General features: G+C 44.4%; 1 protein-coding gene across 1 annotated transcript in view; it reads left to right on the plus strand.

Annotated features, from left to right (window-relative positions):
- The first annotated feature begins 2,228 nt into the window (after positions 1-2,228).
- The window catches only part of LOC126514817 (thioredoxin domain-containing protein 8), a 28,046-nt gene continuing 15,356 nt past the window's right edge, over positions 2,229-14,918 (plus strand). The window contains exons 1-6 of the mRNA XM_050163996.1: positions 2,229-2,244; positions 3,558-3,635; positions 3,836-3,867; positions 6,371-6,475; positions 10,585-10,644; positions 13,124-13,189. Of these exons, the coding sequence (XP_050019953.1) occupies positions 2,229-2,244; positions 3,558-3,635; positions 3,836-3,867; positions 6,371-6,475; positions 10,585-10,644; positions 13,124-13,189 (357 nt within the window). The remainder of the gene's footprint in view (positions 2,245-3,557; positions 3,636-3,835; positions 3,868-6,370; positions 6,476-10,584; positions 10,645-13,123; positions 13,190-14,918) is intronic.

A 14,918-nucleotide genomic window follows, 5' to 3' on the forward strand; every position in this document is an offset into this window, starting at 1 on the left:
TGGCCTCTGGAGGAGTGGGAACTGAACCAGGGACCCTTGCAAGAGTGCTCTTGACTCCTGAACCAACCCTTACAAGAGCAACGAGTGCTCTTAACTCCTGAACCATCTCTCCAGCCCCACAAACACATTGATTGTTTTATGACAAACCACTTGCCTTTGGGGTATTGATGTTGAAAACTTGGTGTGTAGGGAGGGCAGCTGTTCGTTACATTCATTATCAATATCACAAGTCACTGTTCAGATGATACGCACAGAGAGAGCCACATTAGGTGATAAATTATTATAAAATACTTGGTGGAAAACTGAGGGGGGGGTAATAGCTCAGTGCTAACACACTTGTCTAGCATGGTCAAGGTCCTGGCTTTGATACACACACATGCACACACACACACACACACACACACTCATGCATGATGGTCAATAGCCTCGGGTCTCACCTCTCTTTCCCTTTTTCCCACCTCACTGAGGTTGGACAAGTCCCTCCTTGAAAATATCCTGGTTCTCCCCCAAATCCAGCATCAAAAGGGTTACTGCCCAGCAAGAACTGAGCAGCTGTGCTGCAGGCCCTTTCCATCCTGGTTGATTAGCACCAAGCCGCGAAGGGGTTAAGTATATTGAACGTTGCCCCACCGCTTTGGGGTGCTGAAGCTGCCGTGCCCCTTACTGGCATAAATCAATCCAGCTGCGTTTTGTTTTGCTTCCATCTACACCAATACTGCTCAAACTTGAACCTGCAAGAGAACCCCTGGAGGACGTGTTAAAGCCTGCGCTGCTGGGCCTCACCCTAAGAGCTTCTGAGTCAGTAAGCCCAGGGTGGGGTCTGGGAATGAGCTCAGTTCCCAGGCCACGTGGATGGAGTTCCTTCACTGGTCTACAGAGCCTCAGTTAGAAACAGAGCTTTAGAATCAGACTTTTAAGATAGTAGCATGCGCACGAGTAACATGCGGTCTCAGGATGCAGGCTCTTTCTTGCTCCGTGGATCTGATGGAGAGTTTGGAGCCCTACAGGTCTACCAGGCTCCCAGGTGATGTCAATGAGGCCTTCACCTTGAATCAAGGTCTATGTGGGACTTGAATAGCGAGGGCTGGGACACCAAAGAGAATTCACTGTTCATCTGCACACAGTGAAAGTCCCACTTTAAGTCTTTGTTTCTGTCTACAATCCCCTCCTGACCCTCTTTCTTTCATTGACTATATTCTAACTCTGTCTTCTTCTGTTCTTCTTCTTCTCCCCTGCTTCCTTTTCCCCTTCATCTCTCTACTTATTTCCTATCCACTCTTGCTCTCTGGTTTTCCTGCCATCTTAGGAAGTTTTTAAACCCTCTCTCAGGACTGTGTTTCTGTTTAAATTTTTTATATAGCAAACAAAACAAAGGAGAACAAAAAATACAGCTCTAGTTGTTCCTAAGGAAACTCTCCCAGACTGCCGCTGACTTTGACATTTCCAATGACGATATCAGGAACAAGTCTAGGTCTAGGAAAATGCGCGTGAGGACACGTTGCAGGAGCAATGCAGCTAGCCAGGGCCAAAGGGAATGGCCAGACTTCTCTAGTTCAAGAAAGTCATTCGCTGGAACCACTTTTTCTGGGGCTAGAAATTTTCCCTGTTTATGAACCAATGTAGCGAACATATTTTTAAGATATGAGTATTGTAAACCTGACTCTTTGCTGGTTTTTAATGCCTGCTTAAATCCTGGTTAAGAACAAAAAAAAAAGGCTGTCGTACGCCTTCATCTGTACTCCCTTGCCCTAGGGCTGGGCAAGCTGCTTGACAGCAAATTCCGTGGAAGTCTACAAGTCTTAGCACTGGAGGACAGAAGTACAGCCCAGCCTCACGGCACTCCAGAAACCAAAGGATGAGGCAGACACTTGTCATTAATTGTCTGAAAGTTACCTCTGAACTATCCCCTTTAGCCTTGTCTCTCTGTGTGCCATGATTCTAAATCAATTCTCGCAACATAAAGCTTCAAACCCCGCTGCGCTTCTCCTAACAGAGAGTAGGCGAAATTATCCAGGAACTTGCGAGGTAAACCCTTGTCTAGAAGTCAGCCCTCCATGGCAAAGCAGTTGTTGCTGAATGCAGGCACAAGTTTGCACCCCCAGAAGGCGTTTATGGCTATGACCGCTAGGGGATGCTAACGACACCAGTAGGTAGAGTCCAGCATCCCCGTGCTATTGAATATCCTACTATGCAGACAAGGTCCCCCACCCTCTATGATAGCGAAAACTATGGTCCAACGCTTCGGTAGGGCTTCAGCTGGAAGGCCTTGTTCAGAGAGAGGATGCTTTATCTGCGTCACACCCGTCTTCCCTTCTTGAATGAAAACTGAAAGAAGGAAAGGAGAATTCATGAAGATAAGACCTTCGATCTTTAATCATGAAGTTTGTATTTTGGGGTTTTTGTTTATGTTTGTTTTGTTTCGTGCTGCAATTTGCCAGACCCTGGCTGGGCTGACAGAAGGGTCAAAAGTGGAAAGCTACCATGTTCTAATGCCAACAGGGTCTAGATGAGCAAAAGAAGCAAACACTTCCGGGGGCAGAAAGTGGCAGACATCAGAGATAATCTCTCTTGTTTGTTGAAGAAGAAGCTAGCAGCACACCCACTGCCAAAAACAACACCTTGCTGTTGACCACTCCTGATTCAGCTTTCCCAGGCAAGGAAGACCAAGGTCAAATTAGAGCAGGAGCAGGAACGTTGTTCCCCTGCAGGTGGAGCCGCTTGTCTCTCAGCCACCAACACAGGCCTGGGGCGTGAAAAACCCAGACAAAGATATTCCTCACTTTTATTGTAGAAATAGCTATTTCTCATATTTTCTGGTGACCTTGTTGCTGAGAAATTGAGAAACAGAAGCCACGGCCAGATTTGTTTGTTTTGTTTCAATTCTGAAAAATCTTAACTTGATTGCTTTTTTGTGTACAGTTTGCAAGCAAAGAATTTTAAGTTTCTTTTACAGTTTTTAAAAGTTGTAAACACAAAGATAGATGGTGCCACACCACACAATGGTCTGTGGTCTGATAAGCCTAAAATATTATCTGCCCATTACTAAAAAGTTTGCCAATCTCTGACTGTGTGAAAGTGAAGTCTTTTTTTTTTTTTTTTTTTTTTTTTTTTTTTTTACATAGCTTAGAACAAAACAGACACATTCTGGAATCTGTGAGTCATAAAATGAATCTACAGGAAGCTCACTATAGGATTAAGGTGTTAGTACTTTTCTAAACAGCACAGGGTTTGTTTTGGGGTTTAACATTATGTACCTCAATCCCACTTGTTTCCCGTCACTTTGTGTCTACCCTCTGCCCTTGCAGCCTCCCTCTACAAAGAGAAAAAAAATAGAAAAAAAAAAAGATAAAAGTGAACAAACAAAAGTCTCAGCGTGGAAGCTGAAGTGTGTCACAGTGAGTCACCTTTAGTTCATATGTCTGCACTGGCAAATGTTCATTACAGTGAGTCATGGGTCTGTTTCGAGGCCTCTGGCTTCTGCGACACTGTCAGTACTGGATCCTCACTGAACCTCCTCTTGGGAATCCTGCTGTTGTCCTGTGTGGTTGGACCTGCAGGACGGGAGCTCCAGCAGCTCGTGGATGGGGTGGATGTTGAGGCGAACCAACTCATAATTCTGAATCTGGACCTGAGTGGTAGCTGAACTGGTCAGCCTGCCGGCTCTCCTGCATCCTCGCCGCCAAGGCAAGCTCTCCAGCACTGCTCTGGCCACCACGNGGGGGGGGGGGGGGGGGGGCAGCTCTACTATGCCGCTCAGTTGAGCTGCAGAGTCCGCTCTCCCAAACGCTGCAGCTGGTGAAGGGCAGGGCCAGCTCTCCTGCTCTCGTGCCCCTAGGTCAACTCTCCTGCCTGCTGCAGGTGGCGAAGGTGAAGGGGGAGAGGGCATCTATCCCTCAACAATGCCACCCACTGAATGGCAGCCAAGGGACAGCACAGTTTCTTTCAAATCCTAAATGAAATCAGCTATGAGTTTCTGGTGTTTTCTACTTAGGTAGACGTTGTCTGAGGCATGCTTGTTTGTTCCCGGACACTCAGACCAAAAAAAAACAAAAAACAAAAAACACGCAGAAACTGTATTAATTAAATCACTGCTTGGTCTATTAGCTCTAGCTTCTTATTGGCTACATTCTAAACTAACCCATCTCCATTAATCTGTGCATCACCAAGAGGTCGTGGCCGGGCTCCAGCAGAGGCTACAAGGCTTCTCACTCACTCTGCCTACGCTCTCCTCCTCCTCTGTCTGCTTGGAACTCCCACCTTGGCCTATTCTGCTAAGCCACTGGCTGAAACAGTTTTATTCATTAACCAATTAAAAGCAAACCATAGACAGAAGGACCTCCCCCACCAGGTAGTGATCCGAGAAGAAAGAAATGTAAAGAAATCAATGACAAAAGGGGAAAGATCAAGATGAGGGAACCAGATGGCTTCTGCATCCAAGGTCCTTGGTTTTCCAATTCTTGACTGGCCAGCTAGTTGCCTAGCCACAGCTTAAAGGTGAAACTAGGTTCAAAGTCTGCCGAAGTTCCAGGTTCTGAGATGACCTATTCAATGATGTCATAGAAAAGCTACCTTTATATTCCATCCAGAATGCCGTAATTAATGGGAGAGATACAGTGATCCACCTGAGCCAACAGGAGAGGGTCAGCAGTGAATCCCAGATGTTAATCATGGTGCAGGTGATTAACAACATGGCAAGTATTGGTTGGCTTCATGAAATCTTTCAAAAGATGATTCCAAAGCAATGTTCAGTGAGACTTGGGAAACACTCTACCCAGTCTCCCTCCCTTGCTCTATGTCCAGGGAGATCTTTTCACTCTTTTGTTTGTTTCATGTCTTTTGTCTTGGAGTCTCACTCAAAGAAGAGCCCATGTGACTCTGGTTGACGTGGAGCTCGCTAGGTAATGTCAAAAGCGCGTGAGAAGCCACGGTGGTGGTGCAGGCTGGTCCTTCGGCTTACTCAGGAGACAATGGCAGGAGATTTCAAGTTAGAGGCTAGCCTAGGCTATATAATGAATGTAAAGTCCAGCCTAGGCAAGATAGTGAAATTCTGTCTCAAAATAGAAAGTAATAAGAGGGCTAAAGACAGATCTCACCTAGCTTGTGCTATGCCCTGGATTTAATCTCTAAGACCTCAGGAAATAGAAATGTAACTGAAAAACAGAGGCCTGTCTTGGCTGCGAGAGACTCAGCCGCCCATCCTGCAGAAATACAGGTCTGGGAAGTGGGAGCCTCTTCTTTGAATCATCAGCCTCATCTGCCTGAAACTAAACCAAATGGGACTTAATTATCAAGTTCCCTTGCTGAAGGGCAAGCATGCCATCGCTGTGGAATTAAGTCCACTCCTAAGACGGCTAGCCCTGCTCGTCTTAATCCAGTTGTGAACTAGCCTGATTAACAGCTAGTCCAGGGAGCTTAAGGTGATGCCATTAACCACAGTGAACGGAGTTCGGTTTATCACTGGGAGACATCAGTAATGGTTGAAGGACAGACTGCCTCAATGAACAATCCCAGCCACAGCACCACCCACGGGCTGGCCGTGAGAAGCTGGCGGATATCTGTGCCTTTGGCCGTGAAATCGATAGAATGAGGATATGTACTGAATACAGCGGGGTGGATGCGCTAACCTCAATTCCAGTGGCTAGTGAGAAAAGAGACAGGAAGAGCACTCCCTGCAGCTGGCACTCTCTCACCCGGCGGGCATCCCATAAGGGCTCACCATCTGCAAGCGAGGGGCTGGGAAGGACAAGGTTAAACTAGAAGTGACTTCAGTAGGGAAAAGCAGGCCCCAAACAACCAGTTTAGGGCAGTCAACAAGCAAATATAAACACAGTGATCCGAGGTCCCAGGATGGAAGACTTTAACCTAGGGGATAGCAAGAAGTTTTGGAAATTTTACTTAGGAAGTTTAGAGAGGAAAAAAAAAAGTCAAATCATGAAATGAGTGGTGTTTATCGATACGTTAAGAGCAATCACTCCATAAAGCAAAAGATTTCGCCATTGATGCGTTTCACCTGCGCTGAGAATTTCTGAATACAGAAATCCCGCTCACACAGTTCTGCTTTCACGCTAAGACTTTCATTCCTCCCTGGCTGGCCGGCCTCTACCCAAAGGCAGCCGCCACTACTGTGCCATTTGTAAGCAGACTTCTAATGTATTTACAAATGTATCGCCACTGTGGGCACTCACAAAGAAAGCTATGTCCTGCCTCAGACTCACTAAGCAAAGGTTGGACCAGGCTGAGGACGAACAGGTAGGGCACCTGGTAGCCTTCCCCTGTTCTGGTACCCTTGGCAAGCCGTTCATTGTCTTTCCCGTAAGGACTTTGGGATAGTCTGTGACCATGCGCACTTCCCCCTGTGTTCTGGTTTTAGGATGAATTTAAAGAGTTGTTGCGGGCTGCTGGGAGCAGGCTTGTGGTGGTGGAGTTCTCAGCAAGGTGGTGTGGCCCCTGCAAAAGGGTTGGTCCCATTTTCCAGGTAAGGATTTCCAGCACCTGTCTCAGGGATGCCAATGGAATCTAGGCCCGCAAAAGTTTTCCCAGCCACTCTGAAGTTTTTCTGTTTCTGAACTATCCATAGGTTGTAGCTCTGTTGCTGTTTTGTGGTTTGTTTGTCTGTTTTTAAGCATCCCAGTGAACCTGAAGCTAATATCCTGGAATCTCACTAGGCAATACCCAAAGACTGGGATTATTTGTCTGTGGGCAATTCCACAAGGAACACCGAGATGCGCTGAAGAATTAACAGTGTACAAATGAACAGGAATTCATGTCATTACATCTTAAATCGGGACTCAGAACTTACAAATACTGAAAGAGACCGCAGAGAGACACAATGTTTGTGTTTAGCTGTAGTGTATGTCTGTGCACCCCTTGTGTACCTGGTGTCTGTGAAGGCCACGAGAGGGCGTCAGATCCCCTGGAACTAGAGTCACAGACAGTTGTGAGTTGCCACGTGTGTGCCAAGAACTGAACCCGGGGCCTCTGGAAGAGCAGCAGTGCTCTTAGCCACTGAGAAGTCTCTCCAGCCCCCATATTAGGGAATTTTAGTCTTCTTTCTCCTGGTTGTTTGTGGTCACCTTTGTGACCTGTATTCCTTCCTCCAAATATAAAGAAGTTTTAATCCCATGAAGACTGTCTCAGGTAGGGTTTCCATTGCTATGAAGAGACACCGTGATCATGGTCACTCTTATAAAGAAAACATTTACCTGGGGTGGCTCACTTACAGTTCCAGGGCTTCGGTCCATTATATCATGACAGGAAGCATGGCGGCATGCAGGCAGACATGGTGATGGTTACATCTTGACCAGAAGACAGCAGGAAGTGGACTGAAACACTCAGGGGTATTCTGAGCATAGGAACTCTCAAAACCCAGCCCTATGGTGACACACTTCCTCCAACAAGGCCATATCTCCTCCCAGAAAGCTACACCTCCTAATAGTGCCACTCCCTATGAGATTATGGGGGCCAATTGCACGATGATACAACTAAAAACCTTCTAGTCTGTGTTCAGTGTGGTTTTTAAACATCTTGGATTTTCTCACTTGGCCTCTTAAATCTGGCAAAACTAATTCTAGCAATAGTCACAACCAACAATATTTCATTGTAAATGCACTTGTAGCAGATAAAGAAATGGGCTACATGACATTTCTTTTTTGGCATTTGCATATATGCATAGTGTACATGCATGTATGCGTGTTCACATGTGCAGGTCCAAGGCTGATATGTTTTCCTCAGTTGCTCTCTGGCTCACATATCGAAGCAAAGTCTCTTGCAGAGCTCAAAGCTCATTGTTCAAGCTAATCTGGCTAGCCAGGTTGCTCTAGGGACCCACTGTCTCTGCCTCCTGCGTGCTGATGTTATATAGGTAGGTCACCATACCAAAAGGCTTTTACATGGGTTCTAGGTATCTCACAGCCTTTACACTTTCATGCCAAGGGCTTTACCCACTGGGCCACCCCCCCCCATCTTCTACATGACTCTTCGCATCCCTATTATGCCTAAAATTCTTGGACTATCCGGAAGGAACATTTTAGTGTTTGACAGACCACTCTGTCACTCAAAACTAAGAAAGAAGGCTCCTTAACTATGCCACAGAAATAGTCAGGGCTTGGGTACAAAAGTGTGAATCCACTCAAAAGGCACAGTTTAAAGCTGATGCCAGTAGCCAGTCAAGGGCACAGAACATGCCGAGAGAGAGAGACAGAGACAGAGACAGAGACAGAGACAGAGACAGAGACAGAGAGAGAGAGAGAGAGAGAGAGAGAGACTCAAACACCATCTACCCTCTTGTTTGCTGTTGCTGATTTGGTTTGGTTTGTTTTTTTGAGGCAACGTCTCTAACCGAGCTGGAACCCACTAAAAGGCTAACCTGGCTTATGGTTAATGAGACCCAGAGATCCATCTGTTTCTGCCTCCCCAGAGATGGGATCACAAGTGCATGCCACCACACCTAAATATTTGTCATGTGGGCTCTGTGGCTCAGGCTCCGGTCTTCAGGACTGAACATCAAACACTTTACTCACAGATATCTCTAGCCCTAAAACCCTGGTCTTTTTTTTTAACTGGAGAAGCTGTACTGTTATATTTTTGTTGGTATAAAGGTAAAACTATATAGTCACTCTGAAAATAATGTAATAATTACTTATAAAGCATATAAACTATATATATTAGAATGTTAGAAGAAAAATAAAGGTCCCTAAATAACTTAGTATAGCATGTTAAGTCATTAAACAACCCATGACCTAACAATTAACATTGAATTAATCTATGTCCCAACAGTTGCATTCTTGATCAAATAAAATGAACCTACTCATAAAAATTCATAGTACATACTATACTATGTACATAGTACATAGTTAAAAGCTAAAAGAAAAGCATATCTTTTGATAGACAGCAATTATACAAGAGTTGAAAGGAATTATGCAAACTTCATTCACTATATATGCATATAAAACAGAGCAGAAGGATGCCTATCAAAAAGGGGGATTTTTTTTGTGTGTGAATAAGTGACGGCTGTAGGGAAACGGGAATGGAAGAACTTTGTGTTTGCTGTACCGGAACTCTCAGGCTATCATAAGGGAGCATAGTCGTGTACTTTGTGTGGTTTTGTTAAACTTCTTGTCCATGAGGGATTGGGAGGAAGGCGCTATAGTCAACGGTATCTGTCAGAGATCAAATCAGGAAACAGAAATAAAGTTAAACAAGGACTTTAATACCAGGAAGTAAATGTTTTTAAGCCACTGGACAGCAGGTGAGAAGGCCGGAGACGGGACCAGATTCTGGCACAGGCTGATCTGGCCTAGAATTCCCTCTATTCCCTGCTGGCCTCAGGCTTCTGATTCTCCTGCTGAGATCAGAGCTGTGCCGCCACACCCAGTCCAGAACCATCATTTTAGTCTGAAAAATATTCTCAAACCCCACAGGTGTTTGTGTTCACTATACAAGAATTGTCTCCCATATCACTATTTCAAGGGACCACAGGAGACAGGACCCCCACATAAATCACAACCCACACACAGAATCAGAGGGCAGGCTGCCGGCAGCAGGCTTCTCACAAGTCCACCTAAGCCCTCCAACGCCTTGCAGCTTCCGGCTTCTCCCTCCCGCGGATGGCTCCATCTAGTATTGACTCTGCCTGGCCAAGCTTTGAACCCCTTGTGTGCCACCTTCCAGGAGTAGTCTCATTTGACAGAGGTGACCAGAACTGCTGTGACATGACTTTTAAACAAACCAGGACATGATCAGGTGCCCACAAAGTGTGCACACAGCTGTCTGAACACAAATCTGTGCTGACGTAAGTCACAAACATCCTTCATCTGCACCCCCTGAGTCAAGACCTTGCTATCACCACTTCTGTTAAAGACATTTCCAGAACAAAATAGAAGCAGGAGATAGCCCCTTCCTCCTACCACCTTTCATGGCTTCCCATTGGCTAGCTAGAAATCAGCCGGCAAGGGAGTCTGGAAAATCTCGTTTCCATATATGATAGATTGCGAAGAGTTTGAGTGGGTGGGAGAAAACCAGGCTGATGATGATCATCAGGGAAACCTTCTAGGCCACCAGCATCACACCTCCCAAGCCATGTCAAGACAAGAAGGTCAAAGCACCAAGCACATGTCTGGGTCAGAGAACTGCATCCTTTGTTGGGATGCTAGAACCATGGCAGGACTTCTAAAACTGCTCTAAGCCCACCCCCAACACCCCAGACAAAATTTGAAAGCCATTACAGGTAATCTCAACACCTTCAGGGAAACACTGTCTGGCCTCCCCACCCCCGACAGAGTTGGCCTGGCCCCACTGGTCCTCCCCCCCCAACCCCCCCAGCAGGGTTGGCCTGGCCCCCTGCACTCCACTCAGTTGCTCTGGGTTTGGTCCTCAAACCTTGAACCGCCAATCTTCAGTTTTGTTCATAGACTCTGCAATGCGTCCTTGATTGACCTTGAGGAGTTTCAGGGCCTGGACTGTAAGGACCTTTCAGAATAATGCCTGGGTCTCTTTAACAACCCAGTCACACGTGTCTTCTTTTCAAAAATGACATTTTGAGTACAAATGTTGATATTCACATTATTGTATTCTTTTGTCTTGAAGGCAATGTCTTTAAAATACCAAAACGTCACGTTTGCTAATGTGGATGTGGACTCATCGAAGGTAAGCCTCTTAAACCCTGTGTGCAGAGCGTCAAAACCCGAATGCAATATCACTACACTGAGTCACTCTATGAAAGCCATGACACCACCTGGCTAACTAAACACAAGTGGAATTCCACATCTTTGCTTTTGTGGTAAATGTAGCAAACTGTTTTACACAATCTTCTTTAAATGTTAGCAAATCTATGATGCTCCCTGCTGCTGTGGCAGACAGCACGAGTCACTCCCAAGAGTCTTCACCACTCGCTCCTCAGCCTGATGCTCGAGGCCTGTGTTCTCAACCTGTGGATCACGCCCCCTTTGGGGTTACGTGCCAGTTATTTACATTATGATCATAACAATTGCAAAATTATACTTATGAAGTAGCAACTAAATAATTTTATGGATGGGGTCACCACTACATGAGGAACTGTATTAAAGGGTCGCAGCATTAAGAAGCCTGAGACATTACAATGAATCTAGGCAGATATTACAATGAAGCCATGGTAAAAAAAATATTTTCAGGTTGTGGTAAATTATTAATAATTTTTAAAAACTTAGCTCAATAACGATAGACATTTTGACATATCTCATTTTTGTATCCTGTATTTGTTTCTTTGAGGGGGAGGTTGCTTATATAGCATAAAAATTCCATGAAATCCTTCCCTCTTGTCCCTAGATACAGCCTCCCTCTTCTCCTATGCCTCCCCACAAAATAATCAGCCTCCTAGTTTTAAGCCAAATACGTCTTATTACAATATAAAATCTTCTGGGACTTATTCTTCCTAGGAGTTGTTAATTTACAATAAGGAAATGTAACTATATTAATTAGCTTTCTGTCACTATAGAAAAGTGCCTAAGAGAAAGGTTCATTTTGTCTCACCATCTTGGAAATTCGAGTCCCTGATCAAAGCCTAGTTGCTTTTGGACCTGTAGAAGGCAGCACATTTGAACAAGAGTGCATGGCAGGGCAAAGTGATCCCTTCAGCAGCAGGAAGAAAAAGAGAAGGGGTCAGCAACCCACAGTCCCCTTTAGGCACAGCCTGAAAGGACTGAAGGCCTCTGGGTAAGGCCCCACCTCTTAAAGGTTCCACCACCTCCAATAGCTCCATGCTGGAGACCAGGCTGCTGATACAGGAGAGCCACTCAGCATTCACACTATAGCAGAAAAGGTAACAAGCGACCTACCCAAGCATTGGATGGAAGCTGAGCTTTAAAATGATCAGAAAACCAAACACTAGTTACCTTCTGTGCCATAGTCTGTCATAATGTGTCAGCCTGACACTAACTTGGCACCCTGAGAAGATTTGGGCAATTGTGATAATTTTTGTATAAATTTTACTGCATAAATTTCTGTGTGAGTACAAATTTTGATTTCTTTTTGAAGCTGTATCTACATGCGTAGTTCTTGCCACGACACTCTGGTGGTATATGGAGGCACTGGAAAACCATCTTGTAAAGAAACTACATCATTTTCCATTCTCTCTGCTCCAGTAGACAGTCCTGATTTCCCAAAATCTTGCCAAAAGCTGAGTTGCTCTCAGCTTTTCAATTATAGTTTTTTGTCTTCTTTTTTGGTTTATTTTGTTATGTTTTTCGAGACAGGGTTTCTCTGCAACAGCACTGGCTGTCCTGGAACTAGCTCTTGTAGACCAGGCTGGCCTTGAACTCACAGAGATCCGCTTGCCTCTGCCTCCCAAGTGCTGGAATTAAAGGTGTGTGCCACCACTGCCCAGCTAGCTTTTTGCCTTTTAAGGTGAAGCAAAAGACACACTTTTCTATTAATAACATAGATTAACAGTTGTCATGGCAATTATAACTAAACATACAACTTAGTGTGTGTACAATGCTTCTTTGTGTGTATTGTGGGTGGAAGAATTAAAGTCGACCAAATAGCATATCAGCGAGAGAGTTCAATTCTTTTTTGTTCATGGACAGCTAATTTTAGTCAACTTCTAAATAAGGGAAACAAACAAACAAACAAACAAGAAATACCACTTGGATGCAGTTTGCTTTGGTCTGAAATCAAACCATTTCTCTTATCCTTGGGCTCCAAAAGTTTCAGAAGTAAAGATAAGTAGTGAGGGAGAAAGGAAAACAAGACGTAAAGAAAAGGCTGCGCTAACCTTGAGTGTGTCATGCCTGTCTCCAGTGTGACCGATGAAGACATGCCTTTTCCTTCCTCTTTTGGCAATACGGCATTTCCATACTAGGCTTCCTGGGGCTCCTCTGCCCACTCAGCGTTGTTAAATGCAGTTCCGTTAGGAACTCCACATCCATTACATTTGCCCTTCATCTCATCCCTCACCTAGAGCTCTGGAATGAGAAACCCAAGAGTTTCTTTCCACAGGGGTTGTCCTGGAGGCCTTTGAGGGTATGTTGGGAAAATCCTGTAAAGTGTCAGGTGCCCTTAGACTTTAAGACACTGTTTCTTAGAAGTCACTTGAAACAGAGAAAAGGAACCAAAACTGTGACTTGACGACACCCCTTTTTCTTCCCAGGAATTGGCTCAACTTTGTCACATCAAAGCCGTGCCCACATTTCAGATGTTCAAGCACACAAAAAAGGTATGTTTTCATGGAAACCAGCAGGGACGAATTAGATGAGGCTACCATCAGAGCTAAAATGAAAAACTCTGGTGTTCCTCAGTTAGATAAAAAATACTTGGATTTTTTGAAATTATTTTAAATTTCAAACACCACACACATGGTGAGGGATAAAGAAAACACATGACTTACAGTAAATCGATCCCTATCTGAGGCATTCGAATCATAAAAACTCCACTATTTCCTCTACTCTGGGACAGAATTATCAAGAACCTAGCCGATAAGGGCTTGATGAAATCCTCCCACTGGAGTCGATAGCCATTAACAGGATTGTGGAAACATCCATCCAAAATCATCTCAAGGCAACACAGCCTCATGACTGGGTATGCACTGCCTGGGTTCAATCCCCATGGTCCAAAAACCAGGTCTCTCATTCTTAGCTATGGGGCCCTTGGTGACTTACTTATCTTTTTGGGTCTTTGTTTCCCTATTTGTAACAGAGGGCTTATAAATATTCCCTCACTTATTGTGAACATGGAATATGTTATCATGCTGAAGTGTGAGATTCCCTCCTGGTGGGAGTGGTTTAATGTGTTCTATTAGCTCTTCTCTTATATGTATTAATAATATAATAGGTATTATAGGTATTAATGGGATAAAGCTAGTATTTTCAGATATGACTGGGGGGATTGATGGTTACTCACATATGCCTCATGAACTATTATCATTTTGTAGCAAACTTAGGAGACACAAAATATACATTGTCTTTCACACCAGTATCTTGCCCTTGGGAACATGTGCTGTAAAAGACATCTCAAGAAAAAAAAACAGTAACTGAATATGTAATAATTCGTACATTATTTCTAACATTGACAATAGAAGCAATTGCAATGCCTTTTTCAGCAGAATGTCTGAGTTATGAGCCATCTATTCCATGGAACAGTATGCAACTAAGATGTTAGGAAGAATTTTGTGACGTTTAAAAGTCATGCTTGGGTGTTATAAAGATTATGTCTAAATTGGGGAAAACAAAAGCATTTCTTTGATCTACCAGCTATACAATTTTCGTTTCTGTTTCTGTCTGTTGGTATTTGATGTAGTGTAACTGGTGCAATAGATTTAAGATATTTTTTAAACACTACATATTTCTTCCCATGGCTTTTGGTTGAAAATAAAACTATTTAGCATGTGTTTCCTCAACTTGCCCCCCACCACATGTTTAATCACCTATGCGTGTCATCTTTGCTACCATCTCAAGCATGAGAACATGTTCTTGCAAAATCAGTCCCATCCCTACAGACTACCTACACCCCCTCCGTTACTTTCTCCAGGGTTGGTGTTTTTCCAGCCAGCATCAATACTGCATGGTCTATCAGGAGCTTTATTTCCTATCTTTAGTCTCAAAGCTCCATCTCTAGGTTCCTACCAATCAATTAACTCTATACCCATCTGGTGTGAACCCTTTCGTTTAACCAAGCCAAATTCATATCACACCAAAACTAATGCCAGAATTTGGTTGGAGGCGCTAAGTCAAAGTATTTGCTTTTGCTGCTACTGGATTTACATTGGAGAAGTACAGGACAGTAGCTATGGCATAGCTCCTCACCACATGGGACCTGATAATGAAGCCGCCATGCAGAAGGAAGCAGAATCCAGCCGAGATGCTAGTGCTTTAAGCTCTGAGTTTATCGAGATGTAAGAAGGACTCAGAGATGGCAAACACTGGCTGCTTTTGCACAGGACCAGATTT

The sequence above is a fragment of the Alexandromys fortis genome, unplaced genomic scaffold (assembly GCF_014885135.2).
Source record: "Alexandromys fortis isolate MF-2015 unplaced genomic scaffold, M_Fortis_MF-2015_v1.1 scaffold_18, whole genome shotgun sequence".
Classification (NCBI taxonomy): domain Eukaryota; kingdom Metazoa; phylum Chordata; class Mammalia; order Rodentia; family Cricetidae; genus Alexandromys; species Alexandromys fortis.